Source organism: Caloenas nicobarica, chromosome 1, assembly GCF_036013445.1.
Source record: "Caloenas nicobarica isolate bCalNic1 chromosome 1, bCalNic1.hap1, whole genome shotgun sequence".
Lineage (NCBI taxonomy): Eukaryota > Metazoa > Chordata > Aves > Columbiformes > Columbidae > Caloenas > Caloenas nicobarica.
Window position 1 is genome coordinate 183891599 of NC_088245.1, and position 24792 is coordinate 183916390.

The 24792-nt window shown below is 41.2% G+C and overlaps 1 protein-coding gene across 2 annotated transcripts; it reads left to right on the plus strand.

Annotated features, from left to right (window-relative positions):
* The first annotated feature begins 14 nt into the window (after positions 1-14).
* Positions 15-22959, plus strand: GPALPP1 (GPALPP motifs containing 1). 2 transcript variants are annotated; one of them, XM_065642771.1, is made up of 8 exons: positions 15-159; positions 6571-6715; positions 7756-7851; positions 11818-11926; positions 15787-15921; positions 16140-16304; positions 16716-16814; positions 19086-22959. In XM_065642771.1, exons 1-8 carry the CDS (start codon positions 75-77, stop codon positions 19302-19304), a joined length of 1053 nt encoding a protein of 350 aa, XP_065498843.1. In that variant the 5' UTR covers positions 15-74; the 3' UTR covers positions 19305-22959. The 2 variants fall into 2 exon arrangements, with proteins under 2 accessions (XP_065498843.1, XP_065498852.1); XM_065642780.1 differs by having other exon boundaries at positions 6577-6715.
* The last annotated feature ends 1833 nt before the right edge of the window (positions 22960-24792 follow it).

Genomic DNA, 24792 nt, shown 5'->3' on the forward strand with positions numbered 1-24792 from the left:
ACTGAGGGAGCGGTGTGAGAGCAGGGACTAAGCTGCACCCCCGAGCCCGGTGCCGGGCCCGCCCCGCCCCCGCCATGTCCCGCCAGCTCATCGGCCCCGCGCTGCCGCCCGGCTTCCCGCGCTGCGCCCCGCCGGACCCGGATGAGGACTGCGGCCAGGGTGAGGCGCCGGGGGGCTCCGGGACGCCCAACGCACCCCCGGCCCCTCCGAGCCTGGGTCGGCGCTCGGGGCTGGCTCCCCGTTCCGCCGCGGAAGGCACCCGGGAGGGAGCGCGCCCCCCGTGTCTCCCCCCGTGTCTTCCCACCCCCCCCTTCCCGTGTCTTCCCCCCCCACCCCCCCCTTCCCGTGTCTTTCCCCCCCACCCCCCCCTTCCCGTGTCTTTCCCCCCCCCCCGCTTCCCGTGTCTTCCCCCCCACCCCCGTGTCTCGCCCCCGCCCCGTGTCTCCCGGCCCCAGGGTGCGTTCGGGGCCCGAAGGGGCGGGTGGCGGAGCAGCGCGGCCGCTCCCGCCGTGTGTGCGGGGCGGCTCGGGCTGTGGCACCCCGGTGGAGCTGAACTTCACGGGTGGTTTGTGTAGTGACCTTTTCGGGAACAAAAAAAAAAAAAGAAGAAACCTCACGTCATGGGGTACTGTGGGTATGAAACAGTCTAAAAGTTGTTTTTAAAAAATACTGTATTGATTCGTTTGCCGTTTTCCTGCTCACGTCCCCTATGCGTTTTAAGGCCCGCATCTTTTAGTAGCTGTAGGAAAGACTTATCTTGCAAATATAATACACCCAGGCAGGATCTCTCAGCAAAGCATATTTTAATAATGATTTTGCAAGATCGGGTGTTCTACCTAAACGTAGGCACACATAAAAGCCCCTGTTTATAGCCTCCCAAATCCCGACCGCAGTTTCCTTCCCCTCTTCCCCCTTGGTTGGGTACTTCAGGGTTTACAGACTACCCGACGCCTCCCTCAGTTTACGTATTTCATTCATCTAATCTGAACAATACCCTTACCCTTATCAATCTATTTAAAATATGGATTCCTTGCTCTTTGGCTACCCTTCCCCCTAGGTTAACTTGTAAATACAAGTATCAGTATGCATTCCAGGATTAGTTTGAAGAGACTTTGTTTTACATTAAGGATTCATAGTCTGATGTCTCCTGGTCCTTCCCCCGCCCGGCCCTGGCTGGGGTCAGGCACCAGCTCCTTAGTTTTGTAAAAACAACATTCCTTCATTAAACGTTCCTTACAGTAGCTCTGAGCATTAAGTTGGTGGGCAGAAAAAAAAAAAAAGGCGGTGGGTAGGTCTTTGCAACATGCTTTCCTTTGTCAAACCAAAACACTGCATTGAAACCACCGTTTTTCAGTCAGCGTTCCTCAGGATGCAGAACTGGCTTACAATCAGTGAGGCTGAGGTGCCTCAGCTGCCATGGCCTCTCAGGTTGAGAGTGGTCACATCAGCTGCGATCTCTCTGGGGACCAGCTGGCTGCCTGGCTGGCTCTTCTGCAGCGCACCTCGGTTTCCCTCACTTAAACTATTTATATTCTGTATCAATAATATCTCTGGAAGTAACAGTTTGAGCTACTGGAGAGTGCCCAGAAGAGGGCTACAAAGTTGGTGAAGGGTTTGGAGGGGAAGCTGTATGAGGAGCGGTTAAAGTGACTGGGTTTGTTCAACCTGGAGACTGAGGGGAGACCTCATGGCAGCTACAGCTTCCTCACAAGGGGAGGAGGAGGGGCAGGCACCGAACTGTTCTCTTTAGTGACCAATGACAGAACCGGAGGGAATGGCAGAAGGTGTGCCGGGGAGATTTAGGTTGGACATCAGGAAAAGGTTCTTCCCCCAGAGGGTGGTGGAGCACGGGAACACGCTCCCCAGGGAGGTGTCACGGCCCCAAGCCTGACAGTGTTCAAGAAGAGACTGGACAACACCCTCAGACACATGGTATGAACTGTGGGGTTGTCCTGTGCAGGGACAGGAGTTGGACTCGGTGATCCTTGTGGGTCCCTTCCAACTCGGGACATTCTATGATTCATTAATACTGTCTGTCCTGAACCCCAGTTCAGATCACTAGTGTAGATATATATATATATATTCAATTTCTGGCAGTGTTTCCATGATCGTTTGGTTGTTCCAAACAAAGCAGCTCTGATGGGAGAGGTTTGCTGTGTTTGTCTACTCTTCTCATTTTTAATCCAGAAGAGGGAGCAATAGGAAGACAGAACAAAGCTGCTGACACCAGAGCAACATCAAGCTCCAGGTCCATAGCTTGGCTTTGTACTGAAGTCCTGACTACACACTTGTTTGAGTTGATGCAGTCTTTCCTACTCACATTTTGTGTTGATGGCTTATTCACTTTCTTTTATCAACATACTGGTATATGTTGCAAATATGTATTGTGTATGAATCCACTGAACAAAATAAGTTAAACTTATCATTAGGCTGTGGTTTCGTCATACCAAGTATTTTGGCAGTATATGGTCTAGGTTACTCAACCTCGTTTGTCCAATTTTGTCCCAGTGTACATCAGCTCCATAGTAGTACAGTTACACTGGCAGACCTGCTTGGGGATTTCTGTGTGAAGTGGATTAAGGAATTTATTTACCTTAAAGAAAAAAAAACCTATTGGTGGGTTGTTTATTTGTTTTTATAACTTCTATAAACTTTTCCTGGCTTATAGCAGCTTGGCACAACAACAAAGCGTACCTGCCCAACACGTCAGGAAAACTGCTGCAGTGCAGAGGAGGAAGAGAGAGCAAGTACTTTGTCGTAACACACTTTGTTGTGCAGAACTGCAGCTCCAGCTGGAGCCCTGCATCTGGAGGTTCTGAGTGGCAAAATCGTGTGGTGGGGCTTCCACAAGTGGCTTCTGCACTGTAGCACTTGCTGGGTCTTGAGGCAGAATGGGACTAGAAGCTGTTCTGTAACTGTATTCTAGCTGTTTTAAGAGATACTTCATCTTTTAAAACCGAGCAGCTTTTCCAGTATGTTTTCTTTCCTGGTCATCTCACTGATATTTGAGCTGCCCTTTGCTTTTCTTTGAGAACACTTGAGGTTTTTTTATACTACTTTTGTAGTTTCCACCTCCCAACAGCAACAAAGTAGGACTTTGAGCAGCCATTTTGAGAATTCTGTCAAAAAGGTTTCGTTCAGAAGTACAATGTAAGAGAATCGAATTGACCGTTTCAGTTGGAAGGCACATATGATGATCATCTGATCCAACTGCCTGAGCAATTCAGGGCTGACCAAAAGTTAAAGCATGTTATTAAGGGCATTGTCCAAATGCCTCTTAAACACTGACAGGCTTGGGGCATCGGCCACCTCTCTAGGAAGCCTGTTCCAGGGTTTGACCACCCTCTCGGGTGCTGAGGTGAAGTGCCGTTTGCTGCTCTGCCTTTAGGTCAGCACCAGGGGAGCTGAAATGGACTTTACCAGGGGATACCATGTCCATTGGTGTCAGAAAACTGACACTGCTCAAACCCTGTGACCCTTTATCAGGAGCAGGATGGGAGCAAACGGTAGTTGGACCAAGTCAAAAGCTCATCCCTGGTAAAAACTTTACCTCTCCTTCTGCAGCTTGTCACTGTCCAACCCATGGGACACTCATCTCCTGATTCTTCATCTCATGATGATTCTTTGAGGCTGGCTTAAATGTCCTCCTGCTAGAAGACTTGTACTTACTTTGGCCAGTTTGTCCCTGCCTCTGTGCTATCCTTGTACCAGCAGCAGAGAAATGCTGGGGAATGCCTAAAAATAACCAGGGATGCAGAAGGGGATTTTCTCTGTTTCGGCATTGAGGCCACATTTGTTAAAGTACAGGCGCGTTGATTTGAAATGTCTGAGTTGATCTATCGCTGTTGCTGAAGGTGAAAGACCCTATTTCTGTCTGTCCTCGAGAGGTTCTCGGTGCCTGGCTGATGGCATGGTAGATTGCTTAGAATTGCCAAATGCAGCAGAAGTTAACCTAGGAAAGCCAAAACAAAAAAAAAATAGGTTTTCATTTGGTTTCTGAGTTGAATTGACTTAATTTTCAGGCAGATAATCACCAGAGCCAGCTCAATGTAGAGGGCAAGTCAGAGCAACAATAGTAGAATGATGACTTGTAGCAGCTGTGGAACATTCACTTCAGTCAGACTTGAGACCTGTCTTTGGTTCTGTTTCTCTTCTCCATCCCCAAAATTTTCTGCCCCTATGTTCTTATCCCCCTGTCCTCCTCTGAGTTGTTCTGGTGACTTCCTCGCTTTCCTATTGCTCTACCATTGCTAAATCTGTTTCTCTTCCTTACCTCGTTGGTTTTAGTTTCCTGACACTCTAAGCTTTCCTCCGTTCTTCCTTAGATCTTTCCACTTTTACGTGGCTTTGGGGGAGTTTCATACACAGACTTCTCATTAGGTCTGGGCCTCCCTCCTTACCCTTTCTTTGATTTGCTCCCACAATCTAGGCTTAGCAATTCCCATTCCTTCCTCTCTGCTCTTGCCCGTGGCTCCTGATCCATAGCTATATCCCTCACCTGTGCTGATCATTAATCTCGGTCAGTACCATGACCATACTCACTAAATTAGTTTTTAATCACCATTCTCCCAAGTCTCTTTCTCCTCCACTTCTTTCACCACGTTTGATGACTTTTCCTTCCCCAGGCTTTAAATGGTATTTTCCCTTCATGAACCAATCTCTCTCTCTATTTTGTTTCTAGTTGTCCTGCTTAGGCTGCAGTACCACGAACAAACAGTTCTTTCAGGGTGATGCTGGGTTTTGCAATGTTGTTTTTATGCCTTTTAAGTTCTCTGATCCAGTTTATTGAGTAGCTCACACAAACAGTCGTGCCAGCGTAACAGAGAGGAATTGCAATAGAAAGCATGTATGTTAGCCCTGATGTTGGACAACACATCACTGGGACCAGTCTCGTTCCTTAAATAGTTTTGGTTTCACTCGTGCTTTCCGGGTTACAAAGCTGCTCCCAATTTCTCTCTTCTTCTGTGGTATTGGACTCATCAAACTGCATCTCAGTTTGCTCCTTTAACTCCAAGTCCTTTCGCTTACCTGTCTGCATTCAGAGCAAATAAAGCTCAGCTTTCATGATACTGGGGCACCAGGTGGCTGGAGAAAGCTCTTGTGTGGGTTTTGTCTGGTCTTTTAAGTGCTTTTTATCCAGTGATATTTCTCATATCAAAATGGAGACTTCTTGATAGCAGTCTTTATTCCTATTTATCATTCATCTGTAGGTTCCTTCTCATCTTGAACTTTTTTTACCTTTATAGGCTGGGCTGTTGTGTTGGGTTTTTTTTCCTCCTTAGTGCTGAAATGGATTTCTAAGTCCTGGTTAAAGTCTTTCCCATTAAAATGGAAAGCAAAATAAGTGGCAGATCTGCCTGGATGCTTTGTAACTGGTGGACTGTCCTTGTTCTCTGTCCTGTGCTAAAGATGAGTAAAAGCTTTGTGAAGTTCACTGGAAGGACTCAATTTCTGCCTGACCTACGCCAGCTAACAATGGAACCATATTCTGTACCAGGTTTTATTTCGCACCTTTGAAAACCATAGTTCTTTAACTGGAGATGTAATTTTCTGGTACTCTCCATTTATGTTGTTTTATTGCACCTCATCTTTTCATTTAACTTTTGACTACTCGTAAAGCTAACCATGTCTTTTCCCCACCAAAACATCTGCTTTTTTCCCCACCAAAACATGCACCGCCCAGGATCTGGGAAGGCTTCTCATCTTGAGACCGTTGCTGGTCTTTGCTTACTCCAGCTGGCTCTGTGTTGCTTGAGCCTGTGAGGGTCTCTGTGTTAAGTATCTCTTTTGAGGGCATTTGCTGTAAGGATCAGTAGCTAAGCTGCTTCTGGACCCAGTGTGTATGGTGCTGCATCCGAATAGTCTATAAAGAAGTGTACGTGCTGGTGAGGACAGTGCCAGAAACAGCTCCAGTCTGTTTGTTAGCAGTGTTGGTGTCTGATTTTTTTCCTTTGCTGGGATATCTCCCCCTCCTCTTTGCTCCAGAGGATAAAGGGTTGACTGGAGCATGCCCCAGCCTTCTGACAGCAACAATTCTTTGAAGTCTGAATACCTAAATCATCCCTTTTTCAGCAGAGTACTGAAGTCTGTGCCTGCTGTTCATGTTTAGCTGAACTGGGAATAACTATAATTGTTAAACCATTCCTAAAGCAGGCTGGCAATTAAGTACTACTTATCTGTGGTCTCTGAGTATGTACAAATGATGTGATTCTTCACTAGTAACTTCCAATGCTTTATTTAGGTGGTAGTTTCTTTTAAATATACCAGTTTATACCATACACATTGTAAATCAGTTGTTAGATAATACAGGGCTTTCTAGTCCTGCTCCAGAAGACACTCATGTAGTAATGGATTAGTAATGGATTAATTTAATTTAGGGGGTTTGTTCATTGAAAGATGGTGCTAAAAAAGTAACTGCTAGGAGTTTATTTAGATACCTTCTCTAAATGCTAGACAGTGCAAAGACTGAATAAACTTAACTCCAGGTAGATATGTGTTTTGGGAATACCAAGATAGATCATACTCATTTGAAGTGTTTAATAAGTATCTCAGATAACTCTGGATGTTCAGTTGCAGGACCAGCACTGCCTCCAGGCTATAAAAGCAGCTGTAGCTCAGAAACTTCTGATAGCGATGACAACTTGGAATCTCTTCCTCTACCCAGAGACACAAATGGAGATTCTGAAGAGGAGACAGGAGGAGATCCAGCACCCAAGTGAGCATGTTCTTCAGTTATTTGTGTATCTACATCGTATTGCAAATGAAATGCATTTGCATAAATGATGAGAAAGAGACAGTATTATATAAATAAAAAGGTAAACACTGTGTGTAAAACTTGATGACATGTTCTGCATGTTCTTTGTGGTCAAGAATGTTCAGCTGACCTGTTTGACACCCTATGGTAGAATTAAGTTACTTAGGGCAATCAGATCTCTGTATTTACATGTTTTGTTTTATTTACTTTAGATTTAGTTAAATTACTACAATTGAAGTAACAAAATCCTTAATGTTTTGCTTGTTTATATTAAGGACAGACACCACTTACCATGTATGTAACTATTTGGTATTTGAGTTTCGCCCCATTTCTGGTATACGACCTCTCATTGAGAGGTTATAAGAACTGTTTGTGGGCATGAATTTATGCATTCGATTAAGTCAATCCTAATGAAAAAATTCAGATTGTTTAGGAAGTAACGGGAGTCTGCACATAGTCTAATTTGATGGGGTTGAGTACTCACAATTGCTTTGTTAAAAACTTGTGTGTTTGTGCTAGGACTCTTGTAAGGGACTTGAAGGGCATTATGCCATCTTAATTAGTGTTAGAGTAATTATTACTCACTTTTTTGTTGTTGTTGTCTCATTCAACAGTTTTTCAGTTCAGCAGAAATGAACTGGGAAAAACACTAGTCAAAATGCAGACAGTGTATAAAAATGGAGAAAGAAGTGTGCCGAATTTAAAATCACTTTGTGACTAGAAAATGGTATTTCAACATTATACTATTCTTCTTTCTACAGCAAAAGCATTCTTAATGTTTTTTTTAAATGTCAGAGCATTTTTGGAGTGAAGCTTATGCTCCCAATTTTTTAATCGCTTCAAATTGTTTTGGATCCTTTTACACCATTTCCATGGTAACAGCGGGATATTTAGTACATAAGACTGTCTGAAATAATTTTACGTATTTTTTTCCTCTTTAAAATGTAGATAATTGCTATGCATGTCAAAGTAATTATTAAGTGAAATCTTTGTATTTGCAGAAAGCCAAAAACCATTCAGGAGGACGATGATGATGACGGCTTTTTTGGGCCTGCTCTTCCTCCTGGCTTTAAAAAACAGGATGATTCTCCAGGGAGGTAATTAAAATGGAATTATATTCAGACACTTTTCCTTAAAACACAATTATTTTAGGTAAAATATTTTGTGGCACTATTACAGAACACTTCAATTCTGCACTTCAGATTCAGATGATTAGAATTGCTTCCTGCACATTCCAAGAACAGGAACAGCATTCCCTTGCAACAGAACACACGGCCCTCCTAGTCCTGGTTGGAAGGTTCGAAAGGAAAAATGTGAATTGTCTGAGTTGTATTTTGAATGTCAAATTTCTTCCGTTGCTTATGATAGGTCTCAGATCAGTGCAGAAAAAACAAATTACAGGCACAAGGACTCATAGTTCTGTAGTTCATTCTGGGCTGTGAGGGAACACGGCACTTAGCTTTTGCATGGTTCAATACAATGCAGGTTATTGTATTGTAATGCACCAAGGATTACTTTTTAGGTGTCTCCAGGTAGAAAACTCATCTGAACAGCATAGGTTTCTAGAAAGCAAGCTGTCATGTTTAAGCAAATAAGCTTTATTTATGGCCTCTATTAGGAAGCTTTCCATTTGATTGCATGCAATTATAAATAACTTCCCGAAAAAAGCTATTTATGGATTTTCTATGCAGAACTTAACCATGTCTCACAGCCTTCTAGTCTTCACATCAATCTTTGCACTTCCTAATGTAATTTGAAATCATAATCCATAGTGAAACTGCTACTTCCAAGGGGATGCTTATTGATGAAAAGTACAAGAGAGTCCCTTGATCACTATTATCTTCCTTAGAGCTATATGGAGCTGGTAGATAAAATAAATCAATACTTACCTGTCAGATATGAGTTTTCAGTACTAGGAAAGTGACTCAATTTGTTGTTGAGCTGTGTGTGTAGTATATAATCTCAAAGGAAATTCCAAAGTTTTTGGTTGTGCTTTTTTTGTTTGTTTGGTTGGGTTTTTAGTTTATATAATTTTTTATGGTGCTTGGCAGTTGTTAGGAAAATAAGAATTTATGTAACTAAGGTTATTTGGAAGTATCTTCTTCATCTGTTTGTTTATGCTTAACTGTAATTGACAAACTCTTGTGGGTGTTATGCTCAGTGGGGTCATGTGGTGCTTTGATGGTCCAAAGAGTAACTAATATATTTTCTTTTTCTTACATTTCATATGCACAATGTGTTACTTTAATTATAAAATTTAGAAAGCCACTAAAAATAATGTGATCTCTAATGGAGCAAAAAAATGCTCGTAGCTTCTAATATCAGCGGACGTAGCTTCCTTGTTTTCCTAATGTTTGACGTGAATGCTCCTGTGGTAAAGAGTTACGTCAAAGTGTACAAAGGAAAAGAGGAAGAAATGGCAACTTATAGTTTGAAGGTTAGAGAGATGAACAGTAACACAGGTCATCACGCATCCGATAATCTTAGTCTTTTTTATGTTCACCCAACTTTTATTTCTACTTATCAGTTTATTTCCAAAGTGGTGGATAACTTGTGCTGACATTGAGGGCAAGAGTCTGCCCAATGTCTGTGAGCAGGAGAGATTAAAGCAGCAAAAGGCCCTTGCTAGGTTGTTTGGGTTTTTTTGTTCTAGCTTACCATACAACTGCTCCTGGCACGCACACAGAAAGCAGATTGAGCCGAGCGCGCTTCTCTGAATAGGTAGGAAAGGTGCGATGTGTGGGAAGAGCCTTGTCTGTCTGCCGCCCCCGTACACCCGGCGGTCTCGTCGCCGTGCGGATACGGAGCTGTGCGGGGTGCACACACGAGGCTGTTAACTCTCTCCCCGCTGTGTTGCCCCCAGCGATCCGCCAGCTGACGATCTTGCCATGACTGATGGAAACAAATGCAGGCTGTTTGTTTCAACATATGGATGTACTGTTTGTTAGCTCTGTGTGATACACTCATTCTTTTAGAAAAGCTTTTGTTCTGTTGCACCTTTTCCAGAATTGTCCAAGTGAAATATTCATGATTGGGAGCAGCTCATGTAGCAATTTGCAGTTTGTTAACACTCGCTTGAATCATTGCAGCATAAAATATGTATATTAGCTGATTTTCTTCAGCTTTGGAGAGGATATTGCTGTTTATCAATGTTAGACAGAAGTGCAGCACCTGTAAATATTGCCAAAGTGTTCATGCATCGAGGTAAAGAGCAGAGGTTATCTTAGAAAATTTTAAGTTAAACATCAGAAAAATGCTGAAATGCCCATCTGCAAACATGCACTGGCAAGGACTCCAAGTCCAACAACTGGAAAGCATTCTTTGCCATATATGAAATCCAATATATGTTAAATGAAAGCTTAATTAATTTGCAGTAAGTTTGGGGTGTCATTTTGAATGCGTATAGATAGATACCGAAGTTGCTAACAGCAGCAAAATGTGTTTAACAGAGTTTCAACTAGATTCACTTCATCTGTTCAGAGACCCTTTGGACACCCAGGAAACTGTCAAGAATTGTGTTTGCTCTGTGCTGCTGAGGAAAGACCCAAGCAACAGGGTTATTTATCTGGGGGGGAAAAAAAAAGGCATAGAAATGCAAATCATGGGAGAGATGGATATACGAACCATTTTTCTGTTCCTTGGAAGAGCCTTTGAGCTGTGACAGAAGCAAGGCAGAGTATTTGAGATCTGCTCTTTTTCACAAGTTGCACAAATACAGCCTACAAAATAGATGTTCCTATGTATTTTAGTAGAAAGCCTGTTTTAATAGTTTGGTTTAACTCTCTTTCCATGCAAAATAAAGGTACTTATATACTAAAATACAATAGTATTTTGGCTGCATCTGTACGGATTTAAGTTCGATCTCTTTAAATTATATTGGGAAGTTAAAATATGATTTTAACAAGAAAACAGTCAGAAGGGAACAAAGGAAAATAAAAATCACTTTTTTTGCAGCAGCAGCTAGGTGGGGGTGGAACTTCAGATTTAACCCAGACCTCTTGCCTGGGTTCAAAACCTTACTAGTGCCTCTGTCCTGGCCTGAGCTTACGTTTATTGCTTGTGTCTGTCTGTCTGTGGTTGGCTTTCTGGCAGGACTTTCTGCTTGTTATTTCCCCTCTTCAGATCCTGACAATAATATCACTACAGCAGAGCCGTACTGATTAGATTATGTGGGATGTAAAAGACGACCATAATTAGCATAATTCAATTAATGTCGTGTTACATTTGATTGCCCTAAAGCTCAGAAACTGAAGATCATAATAAACAAAGTCTCTGGTGATACATTGTGAGGATACTGTCACTTGGATATTTCTTCAGGTGATAATTGTTTGGGTTTTTAATTAGCTTTTATTAGCTTTAAAGAATATGACAGTGGATTATTAAGAGGAACTTGTGTACAAAAGTATTTTCAGTACTGCAAACACAGTTTGTAGTATGCTTCGAACTGTTTTCGCCATGAAAAAGAGATTCTTACCTTTCTGTGTTCCTGGAGACAATTGAATTATATTATGTATAAAGAAATCAGTGAAGTTACCTGGGATCACCAAACTTTTCGTCTCCTCTCATGCCCACTCCCAGGGAAAAATAAAGTTAAAATCAGAACAGTTCATTCGTTCTCTTTATTAAAGGGCAGTGAAACTGTGGTGCAAGGCAAGAATGAACAAAATTGGTTCTATTGCTAGAGAAAGAGTAGTATGTATGTGACCTTTCATTGCTCTTGAAGCTAGAGAAGGAAAAAGTGGATTTTCTTGACCACATGCTGCAGCCTTCCCAGTTTTCTTGCATCCCAGCTGTCTGCAGAGGGTCCCCCTAGAAAACAGAGAAAGACTCTTCTTATTCAGTTATTTCTATGGTGTGTGCATAGGGGGCACACTTAGCGTGGGGACGAAGGAGAATCACACTTCTCATCAACATAAGATTTTTATATTAATCTGTTACATTTTGTTCCTGGAGCACGTCGTGGGAGGCTGTCATTTAATGTGCTGTCCATGTTGGTTATGATATTTTGGCTTTTGCCCTCCAACTAAAACCCAATTTTTAATTTTTTTTTTTTTCCCCTCAAGGCCCATTATAGGTCCTGCATTACCACCTGGCTTTAGGAAACCTTCTCAGGACACTGGGAATAGTAGATGTTCCATAGGACCGTCTGCTTCACCAGAATTCCATACCCAGGTTTGTGAAAACAGAAGCCTTTTGTTTTAGTACAAGCTATCTGAAATGCTTAAAGAAGTAGGAGCCTGAAAAAGTCTACTAGACTCACTTTTCAGCATGACAGTTTAATTTTAGACCAGAAAGTGTGTGGCATATTTTTGCCTGATTCAAAAACTGAAGCATAAATAAGCCTTAAAAAAGAAAAAGGCTGGTCTGGATTGTTGTGATTTTGCTGTCAGACGGATGATGCACTCACTGAACACACGAGATCTAGGCGTCTTAAACTGCAGTCACAGTAATTCTTACTAAGGTTTTTCCATTCTTTCTTTTGGTGTGACATCCTTCACAAGCGAACATCTTGGCAAGGTTCAAATTTTTAAAGACATTAAAGAAGTAACGCAACCTGTTGGAATGAAAATACTTACCCATAATTCAAGCTTTTACTCCTTTGCTGATGGGGGAGCAAAATGATGCAATATTTCACATATCTTCACCTCCTTTATTAGTGGATGTGTTAAATATGTTTATCCAAAAGAATGCAATCAAGAATGATGCTACACTGTCACTGATTGTTTTGAATGGACAGCAAGATGATACCTGTGACTGGGAGTAAGGCAGAGCAGGACAGTGACACTGACACAGTTTTTTGGTTCGTGTTTTTGGACTGTTCTTGTCAGGTTAAGTAAGAACTAAGTAGAAGTCCTATACTCTAATCCCTAGCTGCAAAATAATGCAAGTACTACTAAAGAAAATTTAGGAATAAGCCAGAAGTACAGGGAAGATTCAGCCTCTAGTACCGTTCTGGCTGGCAGATGGGGAGCAGCACCTTTGAGAAGCCGCATCCTTCTTGAACGGCACCTCTTAAGCCAGGCAGGATACCCTAAGACGTCAAAAATGGTGCTGGATACCGGTGATTAGGTGACTGAATCTCTCTCCTGCTATGATAAACTAAATGTTAATTCCTTGTGAGTTATTCTGTTTGTTTCTAAGGTACTTAGATTTTTTTAAGTTTAACTCTGAGACTCTATGGGACATGCTAGGAAGGAATGAGGCAAAAGCTGCTCTGGAACTGCACTTTTTTTTATTACTAGTTGTGAAGTATATAATTCTCCAGCCTCCTACAGCAAGTGTTGTCATAATCCTTCATGAAGAATGATTGTCTGACATTTTAAGATAGTCATAATCTTAAAACTCCAAATAACAATTAAGTAATTTATCATAATGACAGATCTCTTGAGGCAGGGATGTCAAAACTGGTCTGCTTATATATTTTACAAACAAAAACATCTCTTTTCTCCTAAACACATCTTCTAGCATCAGCTTTGTTACAGCTATTACAGAACTTCGCTTATTTTATTTTTTCTCTTCCTAATAATACTCTGTTTTTTTCCCTTTGAATATGACATGTAATTTTTTTGTTTATTTTGTTTTAATTTATTTATTTTGTGTTCTAGTACATCTTCAGTGGCAGCTTGTTCCATGCCAACTCATCACTTTATATTGATTTTCCCTTCAAACTTGAAGGCAGCATGTTTTAATGTTTATTTAATTTCATCTTGTTTGAGGCAGGTGGTAATGGAGTGAATTGAGCTTAAGACTTAATGAGAAAGGAAATGAGATGCTCTTCTTTAATTAAAACTTAGCATGGAATTTTTCTTTCGTCCTCACCTACTTTACAATACACTTCGTTGTGAAAGTCATATCTTTTTTATATCTTTTATATATATATATCTTTTTATGTATCTTTTTTTATTTGTTTGTACACAGAAAGTGTTTTACCACCTTGGTTTCTCAAGATGGTTATTCCTCTTCCCCACCAGCTCCATTAAAAAAAAGAGAGAATGCAGCCACGCCATTCTCTGAAAGTTGAAGCAATTTCACAGTAAGAGATAATTAGGGAAAGCTTGACTATGTAACAGTTTTTGAGAAAAATGATGAGACAAATTGGTGTTACCACCTTGCATGGATGGTGTTTATAAACGAGTAGCTATTTCTCACTCTCCTCAGTCTTTCAGATCACAGAATCACAGAATGGTGGGGTTGGAAGGGACCTCTGGAGATCATCTAGTCCAACCCACCTGCAGGTTCACCAGAACAGATCGCACAGGAATGTGTCCAGGTGGGTTTTGAATGTCTCCAGAGAAGGAGACTCCACAACCTCTCTGGGCAGCCTGTTCCAGTGCTCTGGCACCCTCAAAGTAAGGAAGTTTCTCTTCATATTCAGATGGAACCTCCTGTGCATCAGTCTGTGCCCGTTGCCCCTCATCCTATCACTGGGCACCTCTGAAAAGAGTCTGGTCCCATCCTCTTGACACCCGCCCTTCAGATCCATTTCATGCAACGGGTCATTGAATTTGCTGAGCCTCATCTTGCTCCTTGTGTCCCACAGCCATACGTAGCCATGTCTCTTGCTGCCTGAAGCTTGGCTTCCCCGCTGTTCGTACCTTTGCTGCCTCCTGAAGGCAGATGGGGCCAACTGGCTTGGCCAGCTTGGAGCAATGTCATTAAAGCACGCCGGTTTCTGTATCAAATGGCACACAGAGGAATAAAGCGACTTACTTCACACCGGCTGTGTTCCCTAGCCCAAATTCCTCTATAGCAGCGGGATGCCAGCTATGAGCAGCCTAAAGTATTAGGCTTGAACTCGGTGTAGCAGGATACCTTTCCTGCTCTTCTCCTTTCACTTGTTCTCTGTTCCCCATGCTCACATTAGGTGATTGTTCTGGTGAGGTTCTCTACTCCCATCTCGTATGCTGCACTGAGTCACCTCTGCCTCGAGCGCCTTATTTTACATAGAAGACTCCCGATACAGGTTTTCTACTGCTCATCACTTTTGAGCCCTTATCTTCTCTGGTGGTGTCATATCTTGGTGCTAGGATGTCCGCCTGGTAAACAAAGTTTGGCGTGACAAAAACAAGCCATTCCCCCCACCTTCTTTATCCTTCATTTGAAACTTCTTTGCCACCGCTTTATATTCCCAGGTAATGCTCTGTGCTTCCTGAGTATCCAGCCCTGTCATCATCCTACTCCCATTGCTTTATCACACATACTCGGCCTGTACCTAAATCTTTTCGCTTTCGTAGATATTGGGCACCTTAACTTGCTTCCAGGGCACTGTGGTGTCACCATTTTTTGTCTAGTTCTGCCTCCATCCACATCGGTACTGTTTTAAGTTGGAGTGACCCGTGAGTTTTATGTACAACCTCTGGCATCCACAAAGATTCTTGTTACCATCTAATCCTTTTCAAATTAAGTTTTTTGAACGATTCTCCAAATAATTGCTTGGAATGCGATGTCAAAAGAGATTGAAGAAGCAAATGACAGAACCAAGAAATGAGACTGGCAGATACTGGAAACCCAGGGGTGCAGTACCACGTGTGCCACTGTACCTCAGCTTGCATGTTAATCCTTCTTGCATCCTTACAGAATCCGAGCTCGAGACAGTTCTCCTTGCAATGGAAAATTACAATCCTTCTTAGGGAGATGCATCCAAATGTTGCTGGCGATGGCAAAGCCCAAAGTGTCAAAGATGTGTGCTTGTGTGTTTCAGATTTACCTCTGGCCACAGAGGCGATGTGGCTGCATGCAGAGCAATGTAAAGCAGCAGGACTCTTCTTATTGCCACTGTGTTTACCAGCAGTTTTGCCTCAGACAGGAGGTTGTGCTTTTGGAAACATGTTGATTTAAGTATCCATGTTAAAGTGCAAGTAAGGTCTAATCTGGAGTATTAATCCAGGTTTTTGTTGTCTGACTGGCAAATGTGTTGTGTTAGGTTTATATGCTCTTCTAGACAAAACCATTCTAATCCTATGAAGCTGAAGTGTTTCTTGATGGTCTTAGCACTGTGGTCGAATTAAATGGTTTGGGTTTTTTTTTGGAAGGTAACAGATAGTAGTGAGGAGGAAGACAATCTTATAGGCCCAATGCCTGCAAAAGAACCAGTGGAGTCTGATGTGGCTAAAGAATTTGAACGAAGAGCTCAGAGAATGAAGGAAAAACTTAGTTCAGCAGACAGTGTAAGTTGGATTTTTTAATTTCTAATACTTTATTGTTGGAGTGTATTTGCATTTTTCTTTGGCTGTTTCTGTGTGAACTCAATTGCCATTCCGCTCAGGATGCTGAGTGTTTGCAATTATTAAGACAAAGAAAAATCCGTGATTTCTGCTGGAAGCTAAGAGATTGAGACAGCAATTTCTGATTATGCTTTTTTTACTCTTCCCATTCTATTGTAAAGAATGAACCTAAGCAAGTTACCAGGGAATCATGGATGACAGAACTTCCACCTGAATTGAAAAGCTTTGGATTTGGCCCAAGAACATTCAAGAGAAGAGCTGATGACAAATCAGGTGACAGATCTATTTGGACAGATACTCCAGCTGACAGGGAGAGAAAAGCCAAGGTGAGCATTTATTCATTCATATACACCTGCAGGCAGTATGTATGTTGTTGATGTTCTGTGAAAGCAAAGATACCCTGAGCTGTTCAATGAAATTTTTTTCCCCAGATTTTTCTTTGTTATCAAAAATTATTAATTCAGACTTAAAGGGAAAGAAATAACGATTTTAAGTAACATTAATATTCATTTATTCCCTCTCCCTTCTGCAGTAGTCAGGTACTTTGTTTCAGCTCATTGAATTTCCAGTTCCAGTGTGTGTCCAGTTTTTTCTGTCATTAAGTTGAGCAAAAAATATCTGGTCGCCTCTATTGTGGCCTCTACCCTTCAGATTTAATTAAAGTGAATATTGATTTACTTGCTTTTCACTTCAGACTTTCTGATTACTATAGCGTGTGATTTGCTTCTACTCATTAGGAAAGAGAAGAGGCAAAAAAGTCAACCAGTAAGGACAATGAAGGAACTGTATTATCTGGGAGAGACAAGAGATTTGTTGAGCAGGTGACTTCATACAATGTAAGTGTAATAGCCAACTACTTCCTCCTCCTGCATTTCCTTTAATTCTTCACTCTTTTGGTTCTCATTTCTAGTGCTGCTGGTTTCCATGGTGATGCCACCACAGTCTTCCCTTTTAGTGCCCAGTCCTACTGCTGTTTAAGTCATTAGAACATTTGCCACTGCCTTTGACAAAAGTGGGATTGGGTCATCAAGCTGAAAACAATGTGACATAATTGGGGTTTTTGTACATTGTCTCAGTTTTAGGTGGTGTTTTCCTTAAATCATCCTCGGGTCAGGATATGGTTGCTGGAAGTAGGCAGCCTTAATTCAAGTATTAGTTTGCTTCCCTGAATTACCAACATCCTAAGAATAAAACAGTAGTAAAAGCTTAACTTTTAGTACAAAATATGCATTAACCCAAAAGAAGCTTGAAGGGCTAAGCAGATCAGTGCATTAATTACAGTATGTAATTAGTTCTAGCTGCTCATTACAACAGCATTAGTACATGAAGTGTTCCTCAGTCTCTGCAGAAGCAGATAATTTTTGCAGACAGATGTTGATTCCTAGAAATCTGAACTCCAGGTCAAATTCCTTCTCACTTTTTTGTCTGCCAGCCCTGTCCACCAGAGCACACGGGCTGTCACCTGCCTTACAGCTGTTCATTCCCATTCTTCCCTGATTTATGGTCTGAAGTCTTATGGAAGGCAATTTGGCCTCTCGAGAGTATAATTAACTTGAGAATTACAGTCTTGGCTTATATTACATGATTGAAGTTTATCTGGCAGTTTTAATAATTTATTTGTACTTCATTAAATCACTTGTCCCTCTTGACTTAGAGGTTTGCAAATCCAGAGCTATTAGCATGCTGTCTTAAATTTCTTCTACATTGTTGTTTCTACTGTCATTATGAATATAGTAGAATAATTTTCATGTAAAACTACGGGGTTTGCTCTGCACTATTGCCAGAATAAAACAGGCTTTTACTGTTTCAAAGGTTAATAGCGTTCTGTCAAAAAAAAGTTGAAGAAGGCATCCTGTTTATGAACAGTGTTTCTTGGATTGTTTTGTTGGGTTTTTTAAGATCAACTCTTTTCTGATTTTTAGGTGGTGGTTTGTTTGTTTGTTTTTTCTTTCAAAGTTTTTTTCCTCTATTCTTTCCTATTTTTTTTCGCCACTGACCTTTATCAAGGTTACTTTCATAGAACACAAGCTTTAATTCTTAAGCTCGTTTCTTACAGTTAATTATTTCAGTACTGATGCCACATACATTCTCTGGTGCAATTCTATCAACACTGACACAGTTACACCATGAATAAGTATTGTCCACTTTCTGTTTTCCATGATAATAATTTCTTATGTCATGTATGAATAATTATTTGTATGTATGAAGAAGTATTTGCACAGGGAGTGAAGGAAAATGAACCTTTAGAATAAAGATCTTGTGTTCCTAGACACGAGAAAACAGAGGTGCTCATCTTTTGCTCTTTCTGATGAGAGAATTGGTTTGGACTGATCTTTTGGCTGGTTTGTAATGTTTTGAGTGTCTGAAAATTGACTGCTTAGGGATACAAATACACTTTACCTGATTAAAGGAGGAGCCACATAGTCGTGTGAGACCTAATCCTGCTCCTGTGTGAAATCTGCAAAAGTTTTATGTTGTATTTAGGATGGATCATGCTCTTTAATAAATAAAACTAAAGCCCTGGACTTGGCAAAACATGTGCTCTAGCTCAAACCTGTGACTTTGTCCTGTGGGCTTGCAGCAGATAATTCAAATACTGAAAAGTCAAGAGTGCACATTAAAAACACAATAGTGCCTGAAGGTAAGATTGAAGGAGTATCTATTAATAATAAATATTAATAATAGCTTGTTCTTGTCCCTAGCAGTGACAAAAACCGGACGCTTAGGAGAAGTGTGTAAGAAACTGGGCCTGTACTTTGGGATATTGACACGTTGTCTTCATTTGTCTCTGCTAATAATGGCAGAGCAACTTTTAAATTTCTTTTGCGTTATTTTTATAATTTATCTCCACTGTCCAAGGAGATTCAACAACATTATGGGTATCTTTAACATCAGCGAGGTATTAATGTTTTATTCAGCATAGGCAATATTACACATGCTTTCTGCCCTGTGTATGTGAAATTGTCATTCTGTTTTCCAGTTACTAACCCATCTTCCTTTTCTGGAATTTTTAGCCTTCCTAATTCCAATCTTTCCATTTCAATTTTCTGTACATTGTTGATATTTTGTAATACTTTATTTCCTCTTCCTTCTTCCCATTTTTCCAGGAGTCAAGGAGGTCAGAATCTCTCATGGACATACATCAGAAAAAGCTAAAGAGCAAAACATCCGAAGAAAAGAACAAACCTCAAGAAAGAAGGCCGTTTGACCGAGACCAGGATCTCAAAGTCAATCGGTTTGACGAAGCACAAAAGAAAGCTCTCTTAAGAAAATCCAGAGATCTGAATACTAAATTTGAGCACAGTAAAGGCAACATGTTTTTATAACATAAAAACATGAAGCTTTTTTGAATACTTAATTTTTTAAGTATTTTTCTGTAAATATTTGTATGCAAAATAAATATCCTGATGTTTATTTTTCCTTGTCTGTAAATACTGTTAGGGACAATCATCTGTACTAAAACTAAACTCGTAAAGCAAAGTCCTGGTTTAAAAAAAGATAATGTTGTACTCTACTCTCTAATGTTGTACTCTACTCTCTAATGTTGCTACTCTAAAACATTGTGGGGTTTTTTTGTTAGCATATGAATAATTAATTAAAATAGGTATTATTTTAAGGAGCTCTGGATTTGGTCTTGCAATGGAGTTGGTAGTTTCTCCCTTTCTCCCCCATCCTTAAGGTTGTTTTGCTGAGCCTGACCTGAGGGCCAAGGAAAAATCCCCTTTGGGCTCCTGGGCAGGATGTTGCTTGACTGCAGTTCCTGCTGGGGAGTATAAACTCAAATGGCAGCTTTTATGTCTGCCCAGCGCTTCTTTTTCTATGATTCTGTGTCTGTACATAAATACAGGTTTATATGCATGCAGTATAATTTCTGTACAATAGCAGGAAGAGCTAGTGGTAGCAGAAGTAATAAAGCCTCAAGATTTGCAGATTTAATTATAAAATGGTAGCATACAAGAAGGGAAAATCTAATTTTGAGTTTCAATTTGCAGGGCTTATCATCAGAAAATCCATCTTCTTTAAGCAAATACAGTGTGAAAACCAAACCAAAATAAAGCTTATTTTGTCAGATAATTTGCAGAGCAAAACAGCTTGTTGGTATCAAAAAGGAAATAAATCTGACACTTAAAATCTACATCCATGCTTAGAGTTCTTTCGCTCTTCTGTCTGTGTGCGGAGAAGCTGAAGGGAGAATTGTGTTACTTATTTAAAATTAGACTTGTACTTTCATCCTTTTTCTCTCAAGTAATGTCTGGGATCCTTTTTAAGGAGTTACTGAAATAATCTATATATGAAAATAACCTTATACATGAGACGCTGGCAACTTATTTGGAAGCGTGAAACATTTTGTGTATTAAATGCCATGGTATTCACTGTAATTTGAAAAAAGCTTCTGTGACAGATGGTCTCTGGGTTGGTTCATGTTAAAGGAGCCGTGACCCAACAAGCCCCAGAAACAAACGGCTAAAAACTTGGTCTTGTCTCATTGCATGTGTGCATGAGGCTAAGGCACGGCCTCCACGTACTAAGAAGTCCTGGAGAAATGTAAGTGTTGCAAATGAAATGCTGACGTACAATATATTTAGGTACTGCTTTTTTTTTTTTTTTTAAGTAGGCAATATATTTTGCCTTCTGAAAAACCTATTACCTTCAGGAGGAAGAGGGACTGGTTTTATATTGTGTTTGGGTTTTCCTTACTCAGTTTTGAGTTTCTGAGCCTTTTTGTTTTGAGGTGAGAGGAGTGTTTAAACAAGGGCCATTTATTTTTCCTTCCCTAGCGCAGACTTCTAGTGCCTGGTGCTTTTTTGCCTCAGCGACCAAGGCCTCGCCAGGTTTCTACCTTCTGAGTTGTCTCCTTCCTCATTTTTGAGGAGCTCCTCTGCAGCTGGGTGTTAAATTACATTTTCTGAATTGCTAGAGAGATGTTGATTTCTTACTGGGAAAGGCAGTACTAGGAATGTTTGGGTTTTTTTTTTTTTAGTCAACTGGAGCAATGACAGCGCAAGCATCGCGTGACTAGCTAAATCGTCATGGTTGACAAAAAATGAACCTCATGCCCACTTTTGGAAACCCTACTGCCTTGAGAAATCAGTTTATTATCGGGTGTTGCCTTACGCTGTAGGAGCTGATCTTGTGAGCATGTCATGTAGTCCCCACTCATGCAGACATGTCTGTAGCAGGGACGAGGGCTGCTTCTATTAAGATTTTATTGTTGTTATGAGCTTCATTTTCATTTTTGTCTTTCGGTCCCTCCTCCAACCTGAAGACCGGTCACGAGATGTGGCAGATGGCCAGATGTTGCCATCCAGCTGTATTCCTGCTGTTTGCTCACCACGCTCTCTGGCCCTATCCCAGTCTCCTGCCTTCTCCAAGGACATGTTTGAGCGAGGATCCATGGAGTTGCCCAAGAGGAAAGGGCTTCTAATGGGAGCGCAGGCAGCCCCTTTGCGGTCCTGCAGCAGTACGTTACACCTCCGCACATGGGATGTGTGGGTCTAATTAGCAAAGCCTTGATGAGAGTTGGGAATGTGTTTTCTCTCATCTGCTTAATATTTTTTTTCCACTCTGAAGCAGCTTCTCGAAGACTCAGTGTAATCCATGTTATGAACTTGAGACGGGAGGAAAGTGGAATTGTTGAGAGTTCAAATTAAACTTTTCATTACTTTGTGAAAACTGAGTGAACTTTTGAATTGCATTAATACACAAACTAATCTCTTACCAATGGCAAACTGTTCCCTTGAACAGTCATTAGAACAAGCAGTAGCTCAGTAAATTATAATACGAGCTCTGTAAGCTTTTGTGGGAAAAGATGAGCTGTCCTCTACAGTTTGGACAAGCTGTAAAGCATTTCTGCAGAAATGCTAGTGGGTGATTTTTTTCAGAATCTCATTTGAAAAACCAGAATTTATTTCACAGAAAATCCTCGCCATAATTACTATGTAACGTTTCTGGTAACCGGCTCCCAGCGCAGATTTAATGGATTCTATTGCTATTCTGCACTGCCAGCCTGCATCCCGGCATACCAACTCGAGGCACGTCGGGAAACTCTGTCTTGTAAAAAAAATATCAGGGAAGTTTTCCCAAATGTGAAAAGCCTATCAGCCTAGATTTTTAAGTGCTTGCCTTTGTTTTGTGCTGGCGTAGACATCCTTTATTAATACTGATGTTAAAAATTTCTGCTCAAGAGTAGGCTCCCCTCCTTCTAAAATGTCAAATAGGTGTGGAATTCATAGTGGAGTCAATTAAGGCTTTTGTGGTAGGCATATGATAAATTGGATACTGAAGATGTATTTTAAGGAGTATTATAAGTTAATAACAAAAAAAAAATTAAAAACCCTATTGAGTCTGCTGTTACCAAGTAACCATTAAAAGCAATAAAGACATTTCAAGAAAACTTGCTGATTTCTATGCATATATCTTCAGGATGGAATACTGAGCTACCATGGTATTTGATCTGGAAAATTTTGTCAGAATATTGTATAGCAATACTGTCACCTCAGGAAAATCTCTGCTCTTCTGATTTAAACACTTATTTATGGAGAGTTATTTTTCGCTTCTGCTATTACAGTCAGTGGATGCACTGGGCATGTTGGCTTTTCTGGATGAAGTGCATTTCCCAAAAGTGAACAGCAATAGAAATGCATTTTATTTAGGGCTTTGATGGTGTCATATTGGTAGCATAAAAGTAGCATTGCTGAAATAGCTTTCTTCTCAAAAGAAACATTGAGATGAAACATTGATAGGTTTCTGTCCAGTAGAAAAGGGGTTTTTTCCGCATAAGTTTCAAAATGCTCCAGAAGGCTTCAGGAGTCCAGGGGCTACTCCTGTTTGGGGACCTGTTTCTGAAATGTAAACATTATTTCTGTCCAGCAAATTGTAATTTGTATGTTGATTTAAGAGTAATATAGCATTAAAAAATTAAAAATCAGAATCTGTGAAAACTATCTGTATGTGCATCCTTAACTTAAGCCACACCACCTGCATACAGTGCATATAGTTTCTAATTGCATGATTGCCTAATTCTCAAATAAAATGCATTGTGATTTTTCTATCCTTATGAATTGTGTGCAGTGTTTTATATGCTGGGATTAAAAAAAAAAAGGCAAAAAAAGTTATGCAATGTCTTTCAGCCAACAGCTTTATATTTTTCTCATGCGCTCACTAATGAAGATGGTGTCTCGTTACCTGAGGTCAGTGAGGAGCGCAAGTGCAGGCCCCCGTTGTTGCGTGAAATGCATCTTCCCACTCTGGCAACTGAATGGGAAGTGGTGACCCTCAACCATAACACACCCTAATGTGGCATTTCTGTTCTTTTCAACCATGACATGAAGACCAAGGTATTACCAGTGCAGCAGCCACTTGTGGGTAATAAATCTCATTGTTCTTTGAAATTCTACACATTTTGAATCAGCGTGGCAAATCAAGCCTTATTTTTTGAAAAAAAAAAATATATATATAAAAAAGATATTTTAGAATGGGAACTTTAAGGTCTCTAGGAGACAGCGGCTCAGACTGTTTGTCACTTCAGCAGGAACAGCTGCAGCTGTGACTTATTCCAAATAAGCAATCCAAACATAAATATTCAAAAGCAATTCTCATAAGCAGACTTCAGAGGGAAAAAAAAGAAAGAAAAGAAGTGGGTGGCCCAGGCTCTCAGCTGCCTGACATTGCCATATTGCCATGGCTTGCTTCACTTCATGGGGTTGTAACCACTTGTGCTTGCACATGTACACCTGACCAGGAGTTTGACAACTTCCCAGCCTTGGGGCAAATTATATCTTTCTTCTGTCCCTTCCCAACTGTCTCTCTTGAGGAGCCTTGCTTCCATCCATATGCAAATACCTGAGCTGCTACTAAACCCTTGATGTCCATCAACAAATAATTTTTTATGTGTCTTAATTTGTGTGAGCCCTGGAAGAGCTGCTGCAGCTCTTCCCATCGCTCCTCCTAGTGGCCTGGCTCTAAGAACCAGCCAGCTGCAGAGTTTTGTGGCTACTCTTTTGTTTCCCAGGATCCGTCCTTAGGTCTTGCTGGCCTGTGCAGGGTTGCCACCCGTCACTATCTGGAAGGAATTTGCCTGAGCCCAGCCATGATGGGGAGCGGATAAGTGTTGAGTTATTATTGCTGAGGGAGCTGGGGCTCTTTAGCTTGGAGAAGAGGAGACTGAGGGGTGACCTCATCAATGTTTATAAATATATAAAGGGTGGGTGTCACGAGGATGGAGCCAGGCTCTTCTCGGTGACAACCAACAGTAAGACAAGGGGTAAAGGGGTTCAAGCTGGAACACAAGAGGTTCCACTTAAATTTGAGAAGAAACTTCTTCTCAGTGAGGGTGCCAGAGCACTGGAACAGGCTGCCCAGGGAGGTTGTGGATTCTCCTTCTCTGGAGACATTCAAAACCCGCCTGGACGCCTTCTGTGTAACCTCATCTGGGTGTTCCTGCCCTGGCAGGCGGATTGGACTAGATGATCTTTCGAGGTCCCTTCCAATCCCTAACATTCTGTGATTCTGTGATTACAGTGGCCTCAGCCCATGGAAGAGAAGACCCTCTGCCCACTGGAGCGTGATAGCGGGGTTTATGGTAGAGCAGCAGAGCTGTGACACCACCCTGAACCCAGCAGCTGGCCTGGTTAAGTCTCTCAAGCCAGTCTTTTGTTCAAATACAAGAAATCCCAGGGCAGGAGAGCCCCACGGGGACGTGTCCACCTTCCTTAGCCTGAGCAGCAGCACTGCTGCTCAGCAGGACCCATCTCCGCATTAGCCATGTCCCTCCCTCAATTAACCTCTGGTCCTGGAGATGTTCAAATGACACAT

What these genes read in the sequence shown, in the direction of transcription:
- GPALPP1 (XM_065642771.1), top strand. Translation starts at nt 75, where the DNA reads ATGTCCCGCCAGCTCATCGGCCCCGCGCTGCCGCCCGGCTTCCCGCGC. An exon ending in GGATGAGGACTGCGGCCAGG is followed by an intron (nt 160 to 6,570) that starts GTGAGGCGCCGG and finishes CTGGATGTTCAG; the next exon opens with TTGCAGGACCAGCACTGCCT. An exon ending in CAGGATGATTCTCCAGGGAG is followed by an intron (nt 7,852 to 11,817) that starts GTAATTAAAATG and finishes TTTCCCCTCAAG; the next exon opens with GCCCATTATAGGTCCTGCAT.